General features: G+C 42.9%; 1 protein-coding gene across 12 annotated transcripts; it reads left to right on the top strand.

Moving 5' to 3' along the window:
- Nucleotides 1-12,422: 12,422 nt before the first annotated feature.
- On the top strand, nt 12,423-27,123 carry LOC139478556 (uncharacterized). Of its 12 annotated transcripts, XM_071261075.1 has the most exons (3): nt 17,259-17,334; nt 17,925-18,242; nt 23,957-27,123. In XM_071261075.1, exon 3 carries the CDS (start codon nt 23,993-23,995, stop codon nt 25,094-25,096), a length of 1,104 nt encoding a protein of 367 aa, XP_071117176.1. In that variant the 5' UTR covers nt 17,259-17,334; nt 17,925-18,242; nt 23,957-23,992; the 3' UTR covers nt 25,097-27,123. The 12 variants fall into 12 exon arrangements, with proteins under 12 accessions (XP_071117169.1, XP_071117177.1, XP_071117170.1 ...); XM_071261068.1 differs by lacking the exons at nt 17,259-17,334; nt 17,925-18,242 and adding an exon at nt 12,423-12,551; XM_071261076.1 differs by lacking the exons at nt 17,259-17,334; nt 17,925-18,242 and adding an exon at nt 12,603-12,914.
- Nucleotides 27,124-27,384: the final 261 nt, after the last annotated feature.

Below are 27,384 nucleotides of genomic sequence, written 5' to 3'. Positions count from 1 at the left end.
AAAAATAAATGCGATCCTTGTTTTATTTCTTCTGCTTGAATTTGTGCGAACGTTTTTCACTGACACAATGTAGCCATGCACGACAATGCACATGCATGTAAAGCTTGCATACGTATGATACACTTTCAGGAAACGTGTCAATAGTGAACTTCACAAGGTATCTCCTGTCTGCCTTCCTATCCGTCACAGGAAAGGGTGATGTTTACTAAACATTAAACCTGACATTAACTAAACTAAATAGATCTGAAACAAACCAATAACTATATCAACAAGAATATAATCAACAATTATATTTCTATATTTACAGATGGATTCAAGGATGGTGACGCAATTGCTAGCGCCACTGTCATTGGACCCAAAACATCTCAGCAAGTTTACCAGACACACTTTCCATTTTCTCAGCAGAATCAAATGCCATTTAACAGCTCTAAAATATACTGAGTCAAATTAAAAACTTCATTTTTAAAAGTAATCCCATATATGATATACAACGGACAAATGTATCAGAGAAGGTAATTTTTAATCATTAATGTCCAAAGAAGGATTTTAATTAACGGTGGTAACCATAATTTGTTCCAAGCACCTGCGGTATTCGGTAATAACATCAACAGTTTAAATCATAAGTCCCAAGCACGAGAATCTGATGGCACACAAGTTCAGTAGCGTGTATGGCCACCATGTGAGTTGACAACTGCCACACAACGCCTCCGAATGGACCTTGTGACGCTTGTGAACACATGATTGGGAAGACGACGCCATTGTTGCTGCAAAATGGTGCCAAGATCTTACAAATTCTGTGGTTGGTTCTGGAGAGTATACCAGACGTGTTCGATGGGATTGAGGTCGGGAGACCTTGACGGCCAGTCCATGACGTTGACTCCCGCATTCTGAAGGAAATTCCTTGTCAAAATTGCTGTGTGGGGTCTGGCATTGTCGTGTTGGAAGATCAAACCGGGTCCATGTGCTGCCCTAAAAAGCAGAAGTTCTGGTGCCAGTGCCTGGTCGCGGTAAGCAGCAGCGTTGAGGTTGCCACGGATGACAAGAAGCCTGGAACGTGCATTGCCACATAAAGCACCCCCACACCATGACACTTGCGCCTCGAAAGCTATCAACTTCCTGTACACAACACTGGGCGTAACGTTCATGACGGCGCCTCCACATCCTCGCCCTACATCAGCAAATCGAAGATTAAATCGGGATTCATCACTGAAGACGCTGAGTCGCTGTGCCCACAATTGACGTTGACGTCTGTGTAATTGAGTCAGAATCGGCCCGCAGTATGGCCGTCGTGCTTGAAGATGAGCAGTTCTCAGACGGTTTCGAACAGTTTGCGCACTCAGTCTACCCCTAAACAGTTCATTTCGGGTTGATGTAGCCGTCGAAAATCGGTTACGGAGGTGACGTCAGACAATCTGACGATCCTCTGCATGTGACGTCACACATGGTCGACCTGGCCGAGGGCGATCAGCGGTGGAACCTGTTTGCTGTAGACGCGTCTGTAAATCATAAACAGTCCGTCGACTACAACCCATCGTCCTTGCGACTTCAGCTACGGACGTTCCCGTCTGCAACATGCCGATGGCACGTTCACGTTGCACATTTGAAAGGCGTGGCATGACAAATGGCCGTAAAGACCTTTGTTTTCTTGTGTTTTTCTTTTTTTGTTAATGACTGCTAACAAGTTTGGCTGAAAACACGTGCGGTATTATGGCCACGTGACCAGTTGCACGTAAAAAAACACTTTTGCCACTATGGTGCTGTGCACATGATTTTGATCGATTCACCTGCACAAAAACGGGTGTTATCTGAAGACAATACGTGGCCATTACTGTTTAAATACACAATAAGGGACCACAATGATAACTGGTCAAAATGTTAAAATTTTAGGATTGTGAAGTTTTTAATTTGGTTCAATATATATCAAATCTTATATTTGTGCTAACACTTTCTTTGTGGGTTCGAATCCTGCACGAGAATCTGTACTTTACAAAGAAAGTGTTATCCCAAATATAAAAAACATTTGTTACTTCTGACCATTTCTAAAGGGCATTGTGTGTTCATAGCTCTAATATAGACTCTTCAAAAATAGAAACGCACAAGTAGTATGTAGTTCATTGAACCTGACTACACAAAAAATCCGATATATAAATTGGATATATGTTATTGGAAAATGTTGGTGGCCTGATATCCGACAAACGGTGCGTCAAAATGTAGCTATTGTCGATTTGCAATGTCTTAAACGGCATTGTTTTCACACTTGTTCAAAAATGTCATGGAGGAAAACAGTAAAGCAAAATTCACGTGCAAGTTATGGCATTGTTAACTCTCGGTAGTGGCTATAAAAAAAGGAAACATAAGCCAATAATTTGTCATTCAATTGTCAACATTTTTCATGTTCGAAAATGCCGAGACTCAGCGCTGCCGCTCTAAAGAGAAGAATCGCAGTCCTCTGTTGCACGCCACTTCAACGTCCACCACAGAACCATTTGCCGCTTTTGGGATTAATACACACAGTTCAATTCCACTGCAGACCGTCCGAGAACCGGCCGACCAAGAGTTACCATTCCTGCACAGGATCGCTACATTCGACTGTTCCACGTCATTGCAATGCCACAGCTACGGAGACTGCAGGACGCATCCCTGGTTTGAGAACTGTCAGGAACCATCTTCGCGAGGCTGGAATCCGACCCAGAAGACCAGTTATCGTCCCTGTTTTGCAACAGATTCATCGACAGCGACGCTTGCGTTGGTGCCATACATTACAGCCTTGGAATTAGAGAAATTGGAGACGAGTGTAGTTTAGCGATGAATCACGATTTCTTCTTCACCGGCGAGATGGAAGACAACGTGTTTATCGTCGTCGAAATGAGCGCTTTGCCCCACATTGTGTACGTGAATTCGACAATTTCGGTGGCGGTAGTGTCATGGTGTGGGGTTGTGGTTCAGGGAAATTCGAAAGCAAATCGCTACATTGATCAAATTCTTCAACCTCACCTTCTTCCAATCATTGACCGCCAGAGGGAGCTGTTTCTACAGAAGAACACCGCACACAGCTTGTGTCGCGGTAGACTATCCTCATAATGCCAACATCAACTGCTTGCCTTGGCATGTGGAGATCAAGAGATCTCAACCAAATCGAACACCTCTGGGATGAACTCGACCGACGTGGACATTCAATGTCAGAACACGCCGCAGACACTCACACAACTGGCCAGCGCCGTTACAAGCAGAATGGCGCAGAATTTCGCAGGACAGAATTCGTACACTTATCCAGTCAGTGCCGAGGAGATGCAGAGCCGTGATTGCTGCCTGGGACGGTCACACGAGATACTGAGTTCAGCGCAACCGTTTTGCCTTATGTTACATGACAATGAACAGTTTTCAATGCCTTTGTACCACGACAACATGTGACTATCGAGCTCCCAAATTTCATATTTGTATCTATGGTATTAAATTATAAATTAATATATCGACTTTATTTGGTACAATAAATTTAATAAAAATCTACCTGTGCGTTTCTTTTTTGGAAGAGTGTATATCAATAACCAGTCGAAATATGATAGTTTATAATATTTTAAAAAAAATTTCATGCTAGATTATGTCACGTTAACTAAGCATTCACATTTATTTGAAATTGTTGAATTATATATGATCTTGTTACTGGCCATTACATCGTTTGTGTTTATGGTTACCAGCAGGGTTGGATCAGGATGCAGCACGTGCGCCCCTGAGAAATGTGTGATACCTCATCTGATTCCATACAGCGAGGGGCGGTGGGGTAGCCTTGTGGTTAAAGCGTTCGCTCGTCAAGCTGAAGACCCAGGTTCGATTCCCCACATGGGCACAATATGTGAACCCCATTTATGGTGTCCCTGGCGTGATATTGCTGGAATATTGCAGCAACATAAATCCAAACTCACTCACTCACTCCATACAGTGATTATGAGCCTGTGATCAGATCATTTATCACTGATATAATGCAAAACACTTCACATTGCACTTTAAGACGAATAGCATTGACAGAAAATATTTGATTTATGGATGAAAATATAACTCGGGGTATAAAGCACTGTAAAAGTATAGTCGTCCTGCCAGCAGCACGCAATTCCATCCTTGATCAACTTATATAAGATTGACTTTGTATATTGGCTTGCATAACGTACCCCATCTTCCCGAGGAAAGTGAGTTAACTGACTTTAAAAGTCCAGTTTCCACCCTTGCCGAACTAAGCTGGTATTATGGAGTCACATTTCGGCTATGCTTAGTCCAGTCAAAATCGCACAAAGAAATCGACATCCTGTCCGTAAACTGTCGTGCAGATTTCGGTCGATTGCAGGATTTGCAAAGCATGTGCACCGCCAACTCGGCGTTATCAGATATTTTCCAAATCTTTTCATGTTTTTAATCAGGTGCTCATGTGATTTGAGGCACTTTGCGATGTAAGACCCGTTTAATCACAGCATAGATCTTGATTATTGATCAGATCGTCTTGAGTGGGCGCAAATGCAAGTGATACAAGAGGTGGAATCTGATTGGTCAATATGAGAGGCATAGGAGGGACATAACTCGTAATACCCACTGGTGGTGCTACGATCGAGCCCAGAAACTCCAGTCTAGTTCGTCAAGGGTGCAAGCTGGACTAGTCACTTAACTCTCTTGCCTCGGGAAGATGACCGTGCATCCACTGCTGACCTTAGTGATGGCTTAAACCCTGCTGGGGAATCCTGCAGGAAGCAGAGATACGGAAACTCCCCATGGTTCCCAGTAAGATGCTCTGACTTTGGTTGCAATATCCTTGTTTTAATTGATAAAACTTGAATATGGGAAATTATTTGTTTCAATTTTGACATGTTTGTTTTATCCAAAAATGTGATATTTACCTGACTGTTGTACTGCCCTCTGTGGGCAGACATTTTATTATGATTGTTGTTGTTGTTGTTATCGCTATGAGGCTGAAATATTTCAGATGCGATGTAAAATTTTAACTCTCTCATGCCCTCAGGAATTATAGAATTGGATGAAGCACGAGTAAATGTTTCTTGCACATCGCTAATTGTGACTGATCGTGGAGAAAGACTTACTATATTCTGATTAGCGCGCTTGTCGTGCTGCCACATCTGGAACACGCCCTTGGGACTGGCGAGTGTGTGTCTGGCGCGGGAGCATCTCGTTGTGTTCAGGATGACTGCGATGTTGGGGCCAACACGACCTGTGGAACCCAGGACATTCGATTATTTGTGTTTGTTTGTTGTTTAACGCCGAATCAGACAATCCAGTGGTCGACATCATGAGGATCGATTGGGATATGATGACATGCATCAATAAAGTCAGCGAGTCTGACCACCCGATCCCGTTAGTCGCCTCTTACAGCAAGTATTGTTACCCGTATGTTCAAGGGGAAGTAACATACGAACTACATTCGTCACCACTCGTCCCTTTCCGTAACTTGTCCCGGATTACGCCGAGTTGGTCACGAATGATACGAACTACAGTCCGTTTTGCTCCAAATGAGAACGATGGATTGCAAAATAACTCAAAATCGGGAATAGTCTATTAACTGTCAATACGATACACGGCAATGAATACCCTGTACCCAACAATTACTGCTGTTTATTCTAATGACTTGAAAAACCATCATGTTGTTTTGTGTACAAGTTGACATGTTGAACGGAGGGGACACAGCAGTAGCGGGAACAGCACAAGCACGTGCTACACGTGCTACATAGTATACGTCATTGTTGACTGACAATATCCGCTTCTCAGTTGGTTCTTAAGGTGTATGATTTCTTTCAGTGTGAAGCAGAAAGATGTAAACCATTTTATGCCATTGTCTGACTCGGTTTGTCGTTCATTTCACTACAACCCGAATCGCAGAGTAGCATAAAGTCTCACATGATGGGGTAGCCTAGTGGTAAGTGGTCGCCCGAGATCTAAACACGAGATCGATTCCCATGTGTGTCAGCATGTGAAAGGCCAGGAGACCCAAGCACAACAGAAATGAATATAAAGAACTGCGCCTGTAAAACATTGTATCAGACCAAACACTAAAAACGTTCTTTTGGGGTTTTAGATTATATTTTAAAAGCCAAGGTGAGGTGAAGTGAAATTTGGTTTAACGTCGCGTCCAAGATCATTGCACTTATATAGCGACGTGCATGCACGTGTGTGTGTGTGGCTGCTTGTACTAGTCCGGACTAATGCCGATTTATAGTGCTAGCTCACTGAGATACCATGCCGCAGTTTAACATGAATACCCCACTCAGACACAGTATACTGACTCCGAGCCGACCAGTCCTTGTTTTAGACCCTTTATGCCGAGCACCAGACAGGGTAACAACAAGTACCATATTTTAACGTCTTTTGGTATGACGCGGCCGGGATTGAACCCCGGAACTTCCGCTCTCCGGGCGGACGCTCTACCACTAGACCACGGAGGCGGTCATTTTACAAGCCAAGAACTGCAAGACATCCACAACAAGTTTGAGCCATTGGCTGAATTCTAAACGAGCACATAGTCTGCAGATAAACTACTATAGCCTACCTTTGACTGAGTCGGGAACACAGCCTAGTGGTCAGAGCGCCCGCTCCTAAAGCCGAGGGCCCGAGTTCGATTGTCCAGGGATACAATGTGTGAAGCCAAGTTGGGTTTCATCAATGTGATAATGCTGGAATATTGTTAAAAGCGTCGTAAAATGCCCCTTAACTCCCTCACTGACCTACCTGAGTGTATGTGCCAGGAGAAGCAGCCCCACAGTAGAAACAGCAAGCCTCTCATCCTCCCTGCACAGCGTCCGCACACAGTATGCACGCTCCACGACCAGTGCAGGCCGGTCTCCTGGGGTCCGCCACCGCTGGTTGCCGTAGTTACCAACCAGTGCACACCGGAGCAGGATTCACAAGCACGTAATGTGTCTGATTGTGCGATTCTGTCATTAAATATTGATAGACCCTTTCTGTTTTATATAATAAAACCTAATAAAGTGATCACCCGCAAAATGTTTGACCCCGAGAAATGTCATGGTTAATTACATACATAAATCGTTTATAAAAAGACAGTTGCTTGATATTTGGTTTCATATTTTACTGAAAAACGTGTATATTGAAGTTACTTTATTTTCGCATTGACTCTGAGTTATGCAGAACATATACAGTGCCTGCCCCAGGGAAACGAATGTATGCTTATTGATATAAGAGATTGGGATCTGCGGCCGTCCCGGGCGAAGGGCTTGCTTCCAGGCTCTCGTTACTGTCACACTGTCCCCATATTGTGGTGGTCATACTCACATATTGATAAAAAAAAAGACACACTCTTCATATGTTCTGATTGACTAATGTTTCACGGTCGTGTGTCAATGTTTCTTGGACAAGTTCAAGGAAGAAGTTAGCGTGTCTTGTAATTATGTGGATAGGTCATTCATGGCGAACTCAAGTACAAGACACACCACGGTAGATAGACATAGCATTGTACGCACTTCTGTACAATGTTAACATGGATAGGATAGCTACAACACACGTGGCATTGTTTTTGCATGAGTTTACGGACGAGGGTGTGTGGGTTGGTTGTCTTGATAACGGGGTATACACGTACAGATGGAGTGGGGTGGATGTGTGGGTTGTCTTGATATAGGGGTACACACGTTGTACAGATGGAGAGGGGTGGATGTGCTGGTTGTCTTGATATAGGGGTACACACGTTGTACAGATGGAGTGGGGTGGGTGTGTGGGTTGTCTTGATATAGGGGTACACACGTTGTACAGATGGAGAGGGGTGGATGTGTGGGTTGTCTTGATATAGGGGTACACACGTTGTACAGATGGAGAGGGGTGGGTGTGTGGGTTGTCTTGATATAGGGGTACACACGTTGTACAGATGGAGAGGGGTGGGTGTGTGGGTTGTCTTGATATAGGGGTACACACGTTGTACAGATGGAGTGGGGTGGATGTGTGGGTTGTCTTGATATAGGAGTACACACGTTGTACAGATGGAGTGGGGTGGGTGTGTGGGTTGTCTTGATATAGGGGTACACACGTTGTACAGATGGAGAGGGGTGGATGTGTGGGTTGTCTTGATATAGGGGTACACACGTTGTACAGATGGAGTGGGGTGGGTGTGTGGGTTGTCTTGATATAGGGGTACACACGTTGTACAGATGGAGTGGGGTGGATGTGTGGGTTGTCTTGATATAGGGGTACACACGTTGTACAGATGGAGTGGGGTGGGTGTGTGGGTTGTCTTGATATAGGGGTACACACGTTGTACAGATGGAGAGGGGTGGATGTGTGGGTTGTCTTGATATAGGGGTACACACGTTGTACAGATGGAGTGGGGTGGATGTGTGGGTTGTCTTGATATAGGGGTACACACGTTGTACAGATGGAGTGGGGTGGGTGTGTGGGTTGTCTTGATATAGGGGTACACACGTTGTACAGATGGAGTGGGGTGGGTGAGTGGGTTGTCTTGATATAGGGGTACACACGTTGTACAGATGGAGTGGGGTGGATATATGGGTTGTCTTGATATAGGGGTACACACGTTGTACAGATGGAGTGGGGTGGATGTGTGGGTTGTCTTGATATAGGGGTACACACGTTGTACAGATGGAGTGGGGTGGATGTGTGGGTTGTCTTGATATAGGGGTACACACGTTGTACCGATGGAGTGGGGTGGATGTGCGGGTTGTCTTGATATAGGGGTGTACCTCGCTTTTGGCTCAATGATTACACATCCCTATCAAGAGACAATCTCCCAGGCTGGGAGTTTATCCTGATAATAGTCAGGTCACATGACCTAGGAACATGTTTAGTGTCTGTTCACATCCTGTCTGTATCATATCATATGACCATAGGTCTGTACGCCTACGACACATTTTATATGTTGAATTAAATGCTACAGACTTTGACTTTAAGATATTGTGACCGTATTCGACTTAATAAGCGCCTCGCTCTAATAAGAGCCCACGGCGATATTTGCTAATATATTGGCTAGTAAACAATCCCAATTAGCACCTCTTCCGATTGATCAATGTACACGAGACTTATTTATTCGTGTATACGCACTTGTGTGTTATATGCACCCTTAATTATGGGCAATTACATTCTGGACAAACTTTTCTTTTGTATCATTTCAGGTACACAGACGTAGAAATTTACGATCTTTCAACTTCAACTTCAAACTTATATTCTCATAATAGCCCCCTATTTCTTATTTTGAGAGCGCCCTGTGCGCTCATTACGTCAGATACGGTAATAGATTATAGGGTGGTGGGGATGGCAGAGAGAATTAGTGAGTGAGTGAGTGAGTTGGGTTTAACGCCGCTTTTAACAATATTCCAGTTATATCGCGGCGTGTCAGCTTAATGTGGGAGGAAAGCCCGAAGTGATGCAGGTCTCAGACGTTTACCACTTCGGTGAAACCCACGAGCACGGGTATGGTGCTGACAAACCTAGAAACATAATTGGGGCGAACCGGGATTCGAACCCTCAATCATAGGTTTCTGGCGTGCCCAAGGGACGCAACTCTGCACAGTGAATCGCGGCGCCTTAGACGACTGGGCCACCCGTGCCCCCGCAGAGAGAATTAGTTGAGGGTCACCAGTACATTGGTGCATCAAAAACCTCTGACAACCCACCCACCCCTATCTTCACACCCCAAACACACCCACCCTGTAATAAATGGCCGGTCCCTAAGACGCAACCTATGTTTGCAGTAAATGGCGATTATGCTTGACGTAAAAGGCGCTTAGGGGATCGGGTGGTCAGGCTCGCTGACTTGGTTGATGCATGTCATCGTATCCCAATTGCGTTGATCGATGTTCTGGATTGTCTGGTCCAGATTCGATTATTTACAGACCGCCGTCATATAGCTGGAATATTGCTGAGTGCGGCGTGTCACAACAAACAAACAAACAAACAAACAAAATCTAACAAATGCCTTTTGCATATTCTAATACCACACTGCCAACCTTCATACTCATATCCATAAACGTTACTGATGTTTTGAATTTTATCATAGTCTGTAACTGAATACGGAATTACGTGCGTTAGTGAGTGAGTGAGTTGGTATTAACGCCGCTTTAAATTCCAGTTACATCACGGCGCGTCAGCTTGATGTGGGAGGGAAAAATAGAGACGATGCATGACACCGATGTTTACAACTTCAGTTTACACGTGTGGGCGGACAACGGATTCAAGTAAAGGGTGAATCTGGGCCTCGAACCTTGGATCAGAGAAACCTGACACGCAAGAGCCAGGACGCAATGCTGCAAGGACATATCCGGCGCCGTAGACGACCGAGTGACACGTGCCTCCATGCCCCTGTGACTCGCTGCCTGTCGGCTATAATACGGTGATTGTAAGAGGAAAACGCGAAATACGCTGCAGTCGGAAAGCGCACGTAAAATCTCCAATATCAGTAAGTAAGTAAGGAAAACTAACGGATATTCCAGTGTTAACAATAGGAGGCTGTGGATAGAGGAGTACCTGAGTGACACACACTTTAACACGTACTACTAACATGTATACAACATTACTTGTGAAATAAATACCAGTGACAAGTACAGTTAGAGAATGAACACCACCCAATATTCAATCCCCGACATGTATGTTATATCACAGTGGAAGGGTTGCGGGGAGCACAAACGCCTACATTGACCACACCCAATACGCCGACAGAGACGGGGACACGAGTCATGGTGGTTTTGTAGTTGACGTAACGCTCTGTAAAGAAACCTGGGCCACACAGCGCCATCTTGACACCCAGAGAACCGGTTCACTTACCCTCAATTGACAAATATGTTGCGTTTGAGCGAATGTTTCGAGTTAAAGTTTTGCTATTTGTATTGCCGGGGGTGAGGTGAAATGGGGTTTAACGTCGCGTCCTAATTTTTACATTTATATAGCGACGTGTGTGTGTGTGTGTGTGTGTGTGTGTGTGTGTGTGTGTGTGTGTGTGTGTGTGTGTGTGTGTGTGTGTGTGTGTGTGTTGCTGCTTGCACTAATCCGGACTACTGGTGATTTATAGTGCTATCCCACTAAGATACCATGCCACAATTTAACATAAATACCCCACTCGGACAAAAAATACTGACCTCCAAGCCGACCAGTCGTTGTTTTAGAACCTTAATGCCGAGCGTCGGGCAGGGTAACAACAAGTACCATCTTTAAACGTCTATGGGATGTCACGTCCGGGGACCGAACCCCGGAGCTTTCGCTTTCCGGGAGGACGCTATACTATTAGACCACGACCGCGGTCTATTTATACTGACACCCAGGAGAATATCATTGAAAATATAATTTTACCCCTGAATGCAAAGAAATGTCTCCCTCCGAGTGCCAGTCAGGTTACCAATGCACCGTATGTTAAGAGGGAGGGTCTTTGAGATACATACTACATAGTTCAATGGTTGAACATGTCGGTGAGTGAGTGAGTAGCTTTTAACAATGATCCATCATGGCGGGCATCTCGGTAACGGCTTCACACATTTACCAGTGTGGGATTCGAACCTGGAACGTCAGTGCTTTTCTCATTGGTCTATATCTCACAACCTAAGAACCAATTAACCAACACATCCACTCACTCACTCATTCACCTCACATGTTCTCTCGTCCACTCACTCACTCACTCACCCATTTCACGCGATCACTCACTCGCCCACCTCACAAGCTCACTCACACTGCACATCAACTTGCAGATTTAAACCCTTTGTCCTTTAAACTATCAAAACCCCTGTACATCTGACAGGACCCGTGAAGATCCGGGGTAGAATAGGTCTTCAGCAACACATGCTTACCATAAAAGGCGACTATGCTTGTCGTTAAAGGCGACTAACGGGATCGGGTGGTCAGGCACGCTGCCTTGGTTGATGCAGGTCATCGATCCCAATTACGTGGATCGATGCTCGTGATATCAATCACTGGATTGTCTGGTACAGACTCGATTATTTACAGACCGCCGTCATATAGCTGGAATATTGCTGAGTGCGGCGTTAAACAACAAAACAACCAAACAACCATCTGGTCTAGTGGTAGAGAGTCCGCCCGGAGAGCAGAAGGTCCTGGGTTCGATCCCCGCCGCGTCATACAAAAAGACGTTAAAAGATTATACTTGTTGTTACCCTGTCTGCCACTCGGCATGAAGGGGCTAAAACACGGACTGGACTGCGTCTGGGTGGGGTATTCATGTTAAACTGTGGCATGTCAGTGGGCTAGCACTATAAATCGGCATCAGTCCGAACTAGTACAAGCAGCCACACAAACACACACGTGCATGCACGTCGTTATGTAAGTAAATGTACAATAATCTTGGACGCGGCGTTAGACCCATTTTCACGTCACCGCATCTGCATGTCTAAATGAGTGTTAGAGAGAATCCACCAGAGCCAGGAACAACTGAACATTCGCCTGAACGGAACCGAGCTACCCGAGGGACGGTTTTCCGAGACATCCCGAACACTGCGCGACGAGTAAGGCAGACGACAATATCAGCTAAAGAAATAACAGGACTACCCACAGTTGAGGAAGAATGGTGGACTTTCGACAACTACTGTGACAAGGTGGGTGACGTCTCGACATACTGTCAACACGCTGTCTAGATGGAATATCGAAGGATAGTTCAGTAATGTAGGATTGTTGAATGTCGTTCAATCAGCGGGCAAACGAATGCGTTGGTATTGATCGGCGTCTCTCATGCATAGCGGACTAGCTGCTCTAACGTGGCCTGTGATGTTTTACTTCCACTAAGTCACAGAGAAAATCGCCTAAACTAGTTTAATGTTCTCAAGGCTGTTTAAGGTGCAATTAAAGTATATCTGGCGTCAGGATAACGTTGCACCTTGAACACAACGCGGTAGACAGCGGATCGCTTGAACCTGCCTGCTTGAAGTGGCTGGGAGTGTCGACAGTGAGTGTAAATACAGGTATGTGGCTGTAAGAGACGGAGTGGTGGCAGATTCTGGGATACACAACAAACAGACAAACATTATCAATAGCTGTCTTGCAGTAGGAGTGAGGGTTTAACCAACAGCAGTTGTGTGGATCTTACAAACAGTAGCTGTGTCTTACCCCCAGTAGTTGTAAGTATATTGAAGTCGGAGTAAGGGTTTATCACCAGTAGCTGTGTCTTACCCCCAGTAGTTGTAAGTATATTGAAGTCGGAGTAAGGGTTTATCACCAGTAGCTGTGTCTTACCACCAGTAGTTGTAAGTATATTGAAGGCGGAGTAAGGGTTTATCACCAGTAGCTGTGTCTTACCACAAGTAGCTGTAAGTATATTGAAGTCGGAGTAAGGGTTTATCACCAGTAGCTGTGTCTTACCACCAGTAGCTATAAGTATATTGAAGGCGGAGTAAGGGTTTATCACCAGTAGCTGTGTCTTACCACCAGTAGCTATAAGTATATTGAAGGCGGAGTAAGGGTTTATCACCAGTAGCTGTGTCTTACCACCAGTAGCTGTAAGTATATTGAAGGCGGAGTAAGGGTTTATCACCAGTAGCTGTGTCTTACCACCAGTAGCTATAAGTATATTGAAGGCGGAGTAAGGGTTTATCACCAGTAGCTGTGTCTTACCACAAGTAGCTGTAAGTATATTGAAGTCGGAGTAAGGGTTTATCACCAGTAGCTGTGTCTTACCCCCAGTAGTTGTAAGTATATTGAAGGCGGAGAAAGGGTTTATCACCAGTAGCTGTGTCTTACCACCAGTAGCTGTAAGTATATTGAAGGCGGAGTAAGGGTTTATCACCAGTAGCTGTGTCTTACCACCAGTAGCTGTAAGTATATTGAAGGCGGAGTAAGGGTTTATCACCAGTAGCTGTGTCTTATCACAAGTAGCTGTAAGTATATTGAAGGCGGAGTAAGGGTTTATCACCAGTAGCTGTGTCTTATCACAAGTAGCTGTAAGTATATTGAAGGCGGAGTAAGGGTTTATCACCAGTAGCTGTGTCTTACCACCAGTAGCTGTAAGTATATTGAAGTCGGAGTAAGGGTTTATCACCAGTAGCTGTGTCTTACCACCAGTAGTTGTAAGTATATTGAAGGCGGAGTATGTTATTATCACCAGTAGCTGTGTCTTACCACCAGTAGCTGTAAGTATATTGAAGGCGGAGTAAGGGTTTATCACCAGTAGCTGTGTCTTATCACAAGTAGCTGTAAGTATATTGAAGGCGGAGTAAGGGTTTATCACCAGTAGCTGTGTCTTATCACAAGTAGCTGTAAGTATATTGAAGGCGGAGTAAGGGTTTATCACCAGTAGCTGTGTCTTACCACCAGTAGCTGTAAGTATATTGAAGTCGGAGTAAGGGTTTATCACCAGTAGCTGTGTCTTACCACCAGTAGTTGTAAGTATATTGAAGGCGGAGTATGTTATTATCACCAGTAGCTGTGTCTTACCACCAGTAGTTGTAAGTATATTGAAGGCGGAGTATGTTATTATCACCAGTAGCTGTGTCTTACCACCAGTAGCTGTAAGTATATTGAAGGCGGAGTAAGGGTTTATCACCAGTAGCTGTGTCTTACCACCAGTAGCTATAAGTATATTGAAGGCGGAGTAAGGGTTTATCACCAGTAGCTGTGTCTTACCCCCAGTAGCTGTAAGTATATTGAAGTCGGAGTAAGGGTTTATCACCAGTAGCTGTGTCTTACCCCCAGTAGTTGTAAGTATATTGAAGTCGGAGTAAGGGTTTATCACCAGTAGCTGTGTCTTACCCCCAGTAGCTGTAAGTATATTGAAGTCGGAGTAAGGGTTTATCACCAGTAGCTGTGTCTTACCACCAGTAGTTGTAAGTATATTGAAGGCGGAGTAAGGGTTTATCACCAGTAGCTGTGTTTTACCACCAGTAGCTGTAAGTATATTGAAGGCGGAGTAAGGGTTTATCACCAGTAGCTGTGTTTTACCACCAGTAGCTATAAGTATATCAAAGTCGGAGTAAGGGTTTATCACCAGTAGCTATGTTTTACAACCAGTAGCTGTGTCTTACCACCAGTAGCTGTAAGTATATTGAAGTCGGAGTAAGGGTTTATCACCAGTAGCTATGTTTTACAACCAGTAGCTGTAAGTATATTGAAGTCGGAGTAAGGGTTTATCACCAGTAGTTGTGGGGATCTCACCAACAGTAGCTTTAAGGATTTTACATAGGGACCAAAATATGTAACAAGAAAATAGATCACAAATTCTAAATTAAGATCTAATTGCAATATAAAGAATATATTTGTAGACAATATGCTTAAATATTAATATTAAATAATAACGATATCACTTAGCAAAGAATAATAGAATTATCCGTACAAATTGTACGGTTAGAACACTCTGATATTGCAAGACTATCATTATGTGACTTTGTAGAATAACACAAAAATATCCACACATAAAATGTACATTGAGATAAAACGTAGTAGATATTGTTTCCTTGGTTATGTAAATAACCAACTCCCGTCACAAGTGTTTATAACCATTCCTGCCACCAAGACTGTCCAAGGGATTCTCTGAACCTTCAGTTCGTTGTATCCCCATTTTCTATTCACTTAACGCCGCCTTGAGCATCATCTCATTGATGTCATGGGAGAGGAAAGTTCGAATTCGAAGTGATGCAGGTCTTAGACGGTTACGACTTTGGTGATACCCATGTGCACGTGTATGGTGCTGACAAACCCAAAAAGAATCAGGGCGAAGCTGAATTCGAACCAATGATCATAGGTTTCTGACACGCCTAAGGAACGCAACTCTGCACAGTGAATTGCGACGCCTTAGACCTCTGAAACGTTTATTACTTTGTCGTAAGGATTAACATGGCGTTGTAACCGGCTGTCTGTTATACCCACAGCTGCATCAGCTCATTTTATAAATCTCACACGTAATTGTGTAACTCCGTGAGGGTTCTTTTAAATGGTTGAAAACTCCCTTAGAGTGCATTAGTTTAAATGTAATCCCTTGCAGTCTGGCTCACATTTTTTGTAATCCCAATGATTGATTGTAAACCCTCCTACGTACAAGGAGTTACAAAGACTCATAAATTTGTACATGGTGTTTCAAACGTCCAATGTTCTAAAATCGAAGATAGATCATGAAAGTTTTCATTAAAGATGACGGGAATCCGACCTGCAACCTCACATTTCGTGTTCAATTTTGTAACACACTGTTTTCCCCCTGAGCCATCGGGGCAGGTGATGAAAAGTTGTTCAATTTTATATGTCATGAATCCAATTGGTCCATGCTGCACGTGCTTTTTCTCTCTCACGCTTTGATTGAATTCCGTCTATACGGCAACACACTATACTGTTTCACTAAAATGTATCTCGATGTTTTCTTATTATCTGAGATGAGTAGCTTTATAAGTTTTATAAGGACAAACCACTTCTCGTAGGCCTCCTCAGAGTTTACAATCTCAAATAATGCCTAGGAGAAATGGTTTAACCTTTACATATAACATGCTATAGTACAACCTCCAGACAGTGTAGCGTGTTGTTGCCAGTTCGGGCTCATACCTCCACCACCTCTATTCTACAGTGACAGGGACATCATCCACAGGTCGAGAATAACATTAGGAATTCCATCTATTCACGATTGATACAGCTGTTTTATTCACGGGCACACATGCACAAGCGTTGTAGCAGCCAGAAACCTCAAGGCTCCCATAAGCTACTACAGTAACCCGATACATTGTACCAAACAAAGAGGAAGGAGGCACCTGATGGTATCTGCAATGTCCTTACTGACTTAATATTACAAAAGAACTGGTGCGTGTTATAGACAAGCATATACTGACGTAGACATGTACTTATCCGGTGTATATCGCTATATCTCACGGCATGACATAAACAATGTTATAGCCCGGTAGCCCGGGTGGGGTTCGTATCACTGTATTCTCAACACAGGCACGCCTTAGGCCAGGAATTCTTGACGGGATATAATAAAGGTCATGCTCCATTGGCTACAGCCTGGCAGGGGAACATAACGGCTTCTCCGGAATGACACAGAAGATATAATGTCGGGCTCATAACTAATATTATGAAACGATGTGCCTCCGGTGTTTGCGATAATGTTCAAGTGCACGGTGACAGGTGATACACTTCGTGATAATTATGCAACTTCGTGATGTTAGTCGTGATAACCCCCATGGGGTGTATGTCATTACAAGCCGGACTCTGCTTCTCAGTTTAATGTTTGTCAATTGTTTTGTTTCGTATTAAGGAAAAAACGTGGAGGAACATTGAGTAATCTCTACTGTTATCACAATGGCGTCTGGGCTAAAGTTCTCCTCGCCGGCTAGAGAATGACACTGAGATAGGTTAATCGACATGCACACTCGAAACTAATCCCTGGAGCGAACACGCAATGAACTGAAGGTATTCCTTTAGGCCCTCGGGCTTTTTGAGTGGCTGCTTAAAGGGACTATTCTTCTATAAATGTAAACTCGGGAACATACTCTGTATTGTGATAACTCTATTTATATCTATATGCATTTTATTTATTTATTTCTATATGCAGTTGATTTATTTGTTTCTTTCTGTCTTTATGCTTGTATTGTTTCTCTATTGACGCATTGTTATTACGGTCTTGGAGGAGTACGCGACTATGCTTGTCGCGAGAGGCGACTAACGGGATTGGATGGTCAGGCTCGCTGACTTGGTTGATGCATGTCATCGTATCCCATTTGCGTGGATCAATGCTCCTGAAGTCAATCACTGGATTGTCTGCTCCAGACTCGATTATTTACAGACCGCCGTCATATATAGCTGGAATATTGCTGAGTGTGGCGTTAAACAACAAACGAACATAAATACTTTAGGCATGGCAGGCTTTTTCCTTGTAAGGTCGCCTATTCTATCAAACATTAATTGCCCACTATAACGTCAAATACAGAAGGTAATCTATTGTTTAGTTATATATTTGAATGTAATGAAATACTGAAGATAAAATGTTCATAAACTTTCAGGGAAACTGTACACCTCGTTCCACTGCGCTCAATCTGCCTCTGTAATGTCAAAAAGTCATTCCACTCGACAACCTGCGCACGTTCGACCCTTGCAATATGAGATACAATAGCTGCTGTAATCTATTGACGTACAGCCGAGGCATGAATGTTTCATCACAAATGTATACCTGCATAACACCTGCAATTTACTACAAGACGCCACAGTAAGATTACATGGCAAGAAGAGCACGTGGCGCAATGAAACGTGACGGTTTACGATGGATCAATGTGCAATGGATGCTGTACATGCTGTAGGTGTTTACAATAGCCACATTTAAGGTAATAATGTCTTCTGTCAGTTGTGCATTTCCAAGTTCTCTAAACGAAACTTGCGTGTTTATGTACGTTTCTTGGATCGGCGGGGTCCTTATTTCACACTGGAAAAAAAAGACAACAAATGGTTAATAGATTCTGAACTTGTGTGCAGACATCAGAAGAAGTTTCAGACAACCCGATTCTTCCATATTACTATAGTTAATCTGCGATGCTATCCTATAGGTACCTAGTTTGTTACTTTGGTGGTTGTTTATCACCGCTCTCAAAACTATTCCAGCTATATGACGGTGGTCTGTAAATAATCGAGTCGGGACTAAACAATCCAGTGACTGACATCCTGAGCTTGGATCCATGCAATTGGGATAACATGACATGCATCAAAGAAATCAGCGAGCTTGACCACCAGATCCCATTAGTCGCCTCTAACGACAAGCATAGTCGCCGCCTTTGTCAAGCACGTGTTCTAGTGAGTGGGTTAAAATTTAACGTCCCACCGGCATTGTTTCAGCCATTAGCATCTTAGGCCTATACTTCGACGGAGCTTCGCAAGTATAGTCATATAGAAGAATCGGGTGTTCCTTAACTTCTTTAAAGTAGTATATAGTTTCAGATAGACAAGTAAATGATTCCTTGTAGTAAATGAGTGTTAAATGAGACGTTCTTAAGACATTGTGTATTATTAGATTCAAGCTATTTAGCTGACCCAAAACGGGGTCAAAACAGGTTGATTTACAGTGAACGTAGATGTATACTTATAAGAAGAGGGAACCATAGGATAAATATTTTCATATACTAACAGTAACCTACTTTAATGAAAATCTGTTTTTAGTAGGTGTATGAACTGTTTAATGCATAAGTACATATTACAGAAGCTAATCGGAATTGCTTAATGATTGTATTACTCCACTATCTTTAGGCATCGTATCACAGTTGCGTGGATCGATGCTCATGACATCAATCACTGAATTGTCTGGCCCAGACGTGATTATTTACAGACCGCCGTCATATAGCTGGAATACTGCTGAGTGTGGCGTTAAACAAAACAAAACAAAACAAACAAAACAACAAACCATCAATAGGAATATGCGTCTGTAATCCTTTATTTCTCTATACTTTCGTATGCACAAGAAGAACCGAGGGGTAGTGTACACAGCCTACCGTTTTAGCCATGTGTTTGGTGGCGCAAGTTAACTTAATTGATAGTTAAGCCGATCGGTATCTAACGAGGAACAGCCAATAATAGTCCTATAAAATATGTTGTGTGATTTCTGTATGAAAGACTTAACGACGTTTTTGTCAAGCCGTCACCTCAATAACCCACAACTGCATATTGATTGTGACTTTGAATGTATGTCTCTCTACTGTAGTGTTGTATATATATTGACTTTTTGTTATATGCATATCGTATAGGTTTATTAGGTAATATAAAGACAGATTGCCGATCGGGTGTGTTCATATGCATTTATTCATGAAGGTTTTTAAAATAATGTAGTCATATTAATGGCTGGGGTTACGTAATGTAGTAAAGATATCTCTGGATCTGCTGTGCACTTGTTTGGGGATATTTAAACTTTAAAGGAGTGTAACACACAAATTGTATGCACAACCTATTGAAACCTGTGTGGTATTTGATATTATTTTTGTTGTTCGGGGTTTAAAGGTATATACACGTCATGATGCTGGTAGAACGCGATCACAACAACATGTGAAGATGACGCACTTCAGAATCAGTCATGTATTCACCTACAAAATATTGTTTCATGTACACCCCACGCCCATCTGAGCCACTCCCACACCTTAATAACATTCAGCCATGTGATCACACATACACAATACGTAGCGCTTTTACGATGATGCGCCGTGAAGAGCGCCGTCCGCTCATTCACCGAGGCCCGAGATGCAGCCTGTTGCCGCCGCCATCAAACCGCAGCCTTCTGACATCGCGCTGGAAGACACGCCGTATATATACCGGTTATTTATAGCTGATATTTCCCCACCAATGGCTCTGTATGAAAATCCTGTTCGTGAGGGATCCCATGCTGGCTGTTTGCTGGTGTGGCGGGTGGACGGGTAGCCAGTGAGGTAAAGAGCTTCTTTGTTGCAGAACCGCTTAGTCTCCCGGTAGTTAGGCCAGGCACATGATCTTCAGTGAAAGGCATTCACCATTCACCATTCAACATGTCACCGCGCGGCGACAGTAGGTTAGCAATACGACATTGCCATGTAGATATTAGTATTTATACAACGTCATAGAGAACACAGATTGTGAAGGTATTGACTGATAATATTTGAGACTTTAAGTTTGTGTTGAATAGTATGTCTTAAAAACCATGGGGAAATACACAACGATTCTTTAAATAGACATTACGACGTCATTAGAAAGATCAACCATTTGATCTGGTGCGTTGACATTTTTCTAAACTGAAGTTCTTGGAGTGATTCCTCATGCTATTGTATTAACCTGTTCTACGTTAGCTTGTTCATCTACGTCTATGTTTATGTTCTGTTTCAGTGTCATTCAATTATCAAAATGTTCAATATATTTATTTTTTTAGTCAGTATTGATGTACTTTAGACACGCCCACAATGGCAACCACATGGCCAAGATGTTTGTTTATACAGTATACAGGCAGGGTTGGGTAATGCACCATTCATGTATGAATTGTACGAGGTTAGAGTCCACAACGGTTGAAAATGTCTTCAATAGTGTGTTTGCCTGATGTATTTCTGGGTTGTCTAAAGGACGTAATGCACTGCATTGTCACCGTGTAAGTACAAACTATAAACATCTATTTAAACCTTGCCATGTCTGTACAAGATCGGACTGTGCCAACTGCCGTGAAAATGGTGTGTGGGTCTAGGTTCACGCACATTAGAAAGTTTTATGGAGGACGTTAGAACATCATTCAAGTTATATCAAATGTTACTATTGATCTAATAAAGAGTACCCCTATACGTGGTACCAATGACACCATCTAGACCTCGACTGGATTTGAGCCAGTCTCACTTCAAGATTGATATATTGTTTAGTCTTACACACTTACAGTGCTTGAAAAGTAAATGTGTTTTTTAATTATTATTCAGTAATAAATAGGAACGTCTTCATTTTATAATCAGATTCTACAATTGCAGGATGTCAGGACGAGGCCGCGTAATGAAGCAAACCAATTGAAGCTTCTGTTGAGTTGTGTATTGACTGTATCATTCACAAGTATTGTAACAAGCCATTGTACTATATAGATCTTTAAAAGAATTTCTAATGACTCGGACTCGAAAGCGTAAACTGTTGTATTATCAAGAGTTGATCCATAAAACTCAAAGTCTGCAGTGTATTGGGAAATTCCGCCTCGAATTTGCCTCAGTTCAGTGATTCCCTACAAATAAGAAAGCAGCTAAATTCTGACATTCCAGCATCGTGTAGTTCACGTCAGTTGTTATCTGGCCGCACCCAGGATACTCAGTTACTTCTCCCCAGGGGACTATAGCGTGAATAACACAGGGATATGGGCTATATCTGCTGATATCGACACAAAGACGGTACGTGTTTTCACTGATGTTATCGGACAACAAGTTGGCACGTCAATAGGATATGAATCAGTATGGCTTACGGTTGTTGTAGGGATTCACAACAGTTTTGGTACCCTAAGTCATATTGTCATGAAGTAGCGTATATGATGCTCGAGTAAGTAATTCAAGTCGTGTTATTTCGCAATGGAAAAGGAAATACACATGGCTAAATGTTATATACATGTATTGTGCTGTGGGATGTCAACTTGGCTGAGATACCAGTATCTCTGAGGGACTAACGTTTTCATTCCAGGTAACTTGAACTGCTGTGTTTCGTTTTGTCAAAACCTCAGTCTAGGTACAATATTAGTCACAAGATCACAGTGTATTCATAACATGTTCAGTTGACATCTTTAGTTTCGTAGTCAAGCCAATTGTTCTAAAAATGTTACCGTGTGAATGTTGACTGTTTACCCGGTAACAAACTAGTATTGTCCTTTTCGTCTTTTATATGTCAGCGATCACGTTAAATAAAATATTATGATCACAACATTATACTGTCGTATCTTAATATTGATGCAATGTCCGTTATCCAGTGTATTACAATATCACGTATATATTTTGTTGAAAAAGGGGGCAAAAGGAATGTGAAAAGTTTGTTTCATACCACATAATTTAGTTACATAACTGAATACAACCTGAGTGGGTTTGTCAGTGTGGTGGGTATATATTGAACACAGCAGTGTGTGGTGTGTATATTCCCTTGGTGTTTCTGCGCTCAGTATATATGTGTTGGTCCGTGTTAGTCCTTGGCGTCAGCACCGTTTGGCAGGTAAAGTGACTATAACAGTGTGTATAAAACAACCTTGCTGTAAGCTTGACAAGTGAACTATGGAGCCACGTCTACCGTGGCAGCCTCGCCACGCTCTACTTCAGTTTCTCCTATAGTCCGCCTCTCCCGAGGTCATAATAACAACTTGTATTCCTTCTTTGATAGGCTACCGTCCAACTAACTTGTATTCCATTCTTACAAATGTAATGACATCACAGTAGCACACTGTTTCACGATGTATACGACAGAAAAACTTGAAACCGAGCCAAAGCAGGATGTTTATGTTGTTATTCAATGTCTGTTTAACAAATTTATGTAGGTTAGTTTTTATTATATCCCTGCCGTGGGATTTAATAGTTATACCTTAATATAATAGGGAACAGGTAACCGCTTGTTTGTTTGCTTATTGAACGCCGCACTCAGCAATATTCCAGCTATATGACGGCGGTCTGTAAATAATCGAGTCTGGACCAGACAATCCAGTGATTGATATCATGAGCATCGATCCACGTAATTGGGATCAATGACATGCATCAACCAAGTCAGCGAGCCTGACCACCCGATCCCGTTAGTCGCCTCATACGACAAGCATAGTCGCCTTTTACGGCATGCACGGGTTCCTGAAGACCTATTCAACCCCGGATCTTCACGGGTGAGACAAATTAATTTATTTGTCAGATGTCTAGAGACGGATGGATACCCTCCTAGCTGCATGTGCACTTGTTAATCTACAAGTCGGTTATCCTTTGCACATCGGGACTGCACCCGGATGCCCTGACTTATGAGTAGACTATCTTACACCCTCCTGTACGAGGCGTGATGATGTAGTTTTAAAAATGTTGCCATGATGTCATGATTGTATGGGAAGTCCTACCCTGAATGGACTCAAACAGGAAGACAATACACGTGAGCCCGTTGTAGTGACACACACAGATGCATGATTGTACAGGTTATCAGAGGACGCAGCCGAGGGAGTCAAGATCAGACAATTGCTGCTTGGTCATGACTACGACCAACTGAAAGCAGGTGAAGCTACCTGCAGTTGTGCATTTTCTCGGAGTCTGTTGATCTTGTGCTTGTGGATGTGCATGTTGAGGTGACTCGAACGTATGTCAACATTTGCCATTGTTGTTTATATGCCTGTGGGGTGTTGTGCACTTATAAGGCGTTTCAAGGGGACATTAAGGATTTCAGTATATATGTAAAACACTTTGTAGTCGCGATTGATGATGGGGGAGTAGTTGTCCTCTTTCAGCCATTTCTCTACCTTCACTGATGTAAGTTTCTGCCATAAAGATATGCTGAATCTGGTGAACTTAAGGCAGACTTGGTCGTATGTTATTTGAAAATTAAGTGTTTATTTTCTTTATCTTTCCAGGTATTTGTGAATAAGTGAGTCGACCACAACTTCAAGATGGCGATGAACCGTGGTCCGCACGTGCGGGACTTATTTATTGGACAGTCGTCTGCTGGCTTTGAGTACGAAGGTAAAGAAGGTAAAAAGAAATACAACTTGAACGGCAAAGGAAAAAGTGGTGGGTTCTCCCAACTGGGAGCCTACAAACCTAAAATACTGTCCAATGATGGGATTGGGAATATTGCGATTGACAACAGCCCTAAACCTGAGCATAGCGATAGAGACAAAGTTGGAAAGGTGAACAAAGCTTTCATCATCGGTGACAAAGATATTCCAATGACAATTGAACCATCTGAGAACATTTACTCAGAAATACAGGAAACATACACTGCCTCGTCCTCGGATGCTGGCGACCAGTTCCGTTCCAACCCCATCTTTAACGACTCTGCGACATCACCGACGTTGCACCATGGAAACGTGTACCGAGAGCAAAGGTCCCAATCTAGACCAAGCGTTCCGTCGGAGAGGATTGGCGGCATGGAGATCCCTGCTCCTGATTACGAAGAGGAAGAAATGACTCTGGACTTTGAGGGTGATGATCTAGCCAACGACAAGAGAAGGAGCAGTATATATAAGGAGTTTCCTGGGGAGGACTTCTCTCGGTACCTCTCCGACGAGGAGGAGGAATATGAATTCGATCGCCCCATCCACACAGTTAGATCAAAACCACCAGTTTCACGAAAGGTTCTTCAGAAGAAGGAGAGCAATAAGTCTCGGACAGAGGCACGGAGAGTCGAGAAGCCTAAACGAGATTCAACAAAGACGTTGTTCAAACAAAATGCGAAGAACAGCGGGAAGACGACATTGAGGTATTATAGCGTAAATGATACCAAGCTGGGTATCGGGGTTGATGGTACGGTACGCAAACAACAGAAGAAGTCCTTACGTGACGGCGTGCCCTACGAGTCCTCCTACGAGTCCTTCTTGCAGTCCCGGAATGGCGGCCCGCGGTGGGGAAGCCTAGAGAGCGCGAGCAGCGACAGCGGGCACGAAACCGGAGATGACATTAAACATGGTGTTAAAGGTCGCGATAAGAACGGAACATTCTGGAAGAAACTCACGATAAAGTTCAAACAAACTGGATATAATCTTAAACATTGATAGTTTGTGATTCGATGTATTGTTTCAGGGAGTAGAACGTCACGGTTACAACTTGAACCCCTTCGTGGATGATTCCAGCACTGCTACCTCCGTGGCGTCGTGGCGTATAGTCAGGTACGCTGTTGCAGTGAATGATGTTGCTGCACATGTACAACGGCATTGACAGTGCATATCAGTGTACTGTACGTGAGGGATGATGTTGTGGTGTCTCAGAACTTCACCATGTGATCAGCTTGGACAATTGTTGAAGGAATGGGTAGCCACTCGTCCTGTCTCAAAACTTGTGATACCTTGGAGTCAGACGGTTCCAGTTGTTACACCCGCTGCTGCATTCACGGATGTTGAATAACCACAACATGCCATATAGTATGTGATTGTCGTAGGATATTAGGCATTTAGATCCATGCTTTGAAGTAATCATACGAAGCCTCATCTCATGGTTTCGTCAAGCAGAATTTATCAATTTCATCAGCAGGCTTGGTGCGGACACAGAGATATCACAATCATGGTCATAATAAAGTTAAAAGCAGCATTACTTCCCAAGTAAGACGTTAGAACTATGAATAACGAGTGTTTTCATTTCAACGCATATCCTGACTAAGAGACAGTGTTGTATTCATAATACAAATGTTCATATTCATCTCATTAACGTACAGTCTATATGGGGATTCATATTCATCTCATTAACGTACAGTCTATACATAATAAATACTTCTATACAGTCGGTATCTGGTTGTGTGTCATATAGAAGAGAGTTCCGCCAGTGTAGTCCCCAGTCGTCTGCTTCCTGTTCATGGAATGCAATGTCATCTAACTTGTCATATCAGTGTCATATACCCTTGCTTCTTGTCAGACCCGACAGCACTGATCATTGCTCATGTTTTTCATGAACCAGACTATTTTTTCAACGATGTGTGAATAGGATAGTGCCTGACTGCGATGTAATTATAAATTGTCAATGCAAGAGAATAGCCTAGATTTTCTGCCGAAACATATTCCACTTGGCGTAACGGGCAAATAGATGTGGAGTTATATGAATGGACCACTGAAAATCAGTGATGACGCCAGGTGTTCGCAAAAAGGGTAAGCAAGCATGGTCACTCTTTCACTAATGACAGTCGCATGGACGCCCTTGTGACATATATTTTTATGTACGCCATAAGGTCATTAGAAATGACAAGTGAATTATATGTTGAACGGAAACCAATAAGGGAGTGTCCAAGTCATAGGACAGTTGCATAATATTTGCGTCAATAACTATTCTATAACAATTGGGTCAATATGAAACACTTTGACATGGTGTGTTCACAACAAGACCACAAACCCAACAATTACATGATGACAAAGCAAACATATCGTAGACGAACCCTTACTTTTTTTTCTATCAGTATATATTCACAGATTCCACGATGATCCAAAACAGCGGAACATGCGTTTAGCGTTTAAGCCTATTAGATATGTCTTGATTTGTGTATTCTTCAATTCATTAATTTTGTTTATTTTTCAAAATTCAGAACTCTGATCCGTATTGTTAGCGTTGTGAATGAGAAGCGTGTTTGACCCTAGACCCATGTCCACGGTGATGTTGGGTCCGCAGGACACCAGTATGAGAGGAGCAGCACGTATTGACTAATGCCCCAACTCAGTTGTCATCTTTCGTTTTCGACCTTCATATGACAATTGCCTTTCCCTGGCGTTTACAAACACGTGGTGTTCCTTTTGAGTGAGTTAATGCTTCACGTCACATCGGCAGTGCTCTGGGTAATCACTAGCCTAGAAACCAAGTATATAATATGTATAGTAATGACACTAATCAAAGTGGATAAACCATTGTGTGAGGTTTTTACGACGAACAGTATATCTGTACTCAATCTATGGTGGGGATTTATTGATGAGGGAGACATTGAATGTGAGGTCGTTATGATTGTTTTTATATGTGTTTCATATATTTGTACATTGCCACTTGTTGTCCCGAGTTGTAAATAATGTACATGCTACCATGCAATAAATTGACCATTTCTATCCAACCATTTGTTTATGTTTCTGAATATGCTACTCCAAAATTTATTCTACTGAATTGCACTGTTGCCTAAGTTACAACTCACATACATATGAATGAATACCTTGGCAATATTGGCAGTGCTAATAGTAAACATCATCTCTACCAACTGTATTAGTTTGAAGGTTTGTTGTTTACCGCCGCAATATCCCAGCCGTATGACGGCGGTCTGTCAATAATCGAGTCTGGACCAAACAATCCAATGACTGAAATCATGAGCATCGAACCA

This window comes from Haliotis cracherodii, unplaced genomic scaffold, assembly GCF_022045235.1.
Source record: "Haliotis cracherodii isolate W230 unplaced genomic scaffold, xgHalCrac1.p SCAF_4, whole genome shotgun sequence".
In the NCBI taxonomy this organism is placed as follows: Eukaryota; Metazoa; Mollusca; class Gastropoda; order Lepetellida; family Haliotidae; genus Haliotis; species Haliotis cracherodii.
This window is presented reverse-complemented; position numbering and strand designations above follow the sequence as displayed.

Bases quoted from the DNA above. Each gene is read 5' to 3' on its own strand.
- LOC139478556 (XM_071261068.1), top strand. From the start codon at position 23,993: ATGGCGATGAACCGTGGTCCGCACGTGCGGGACTTATTTATTGGACAG.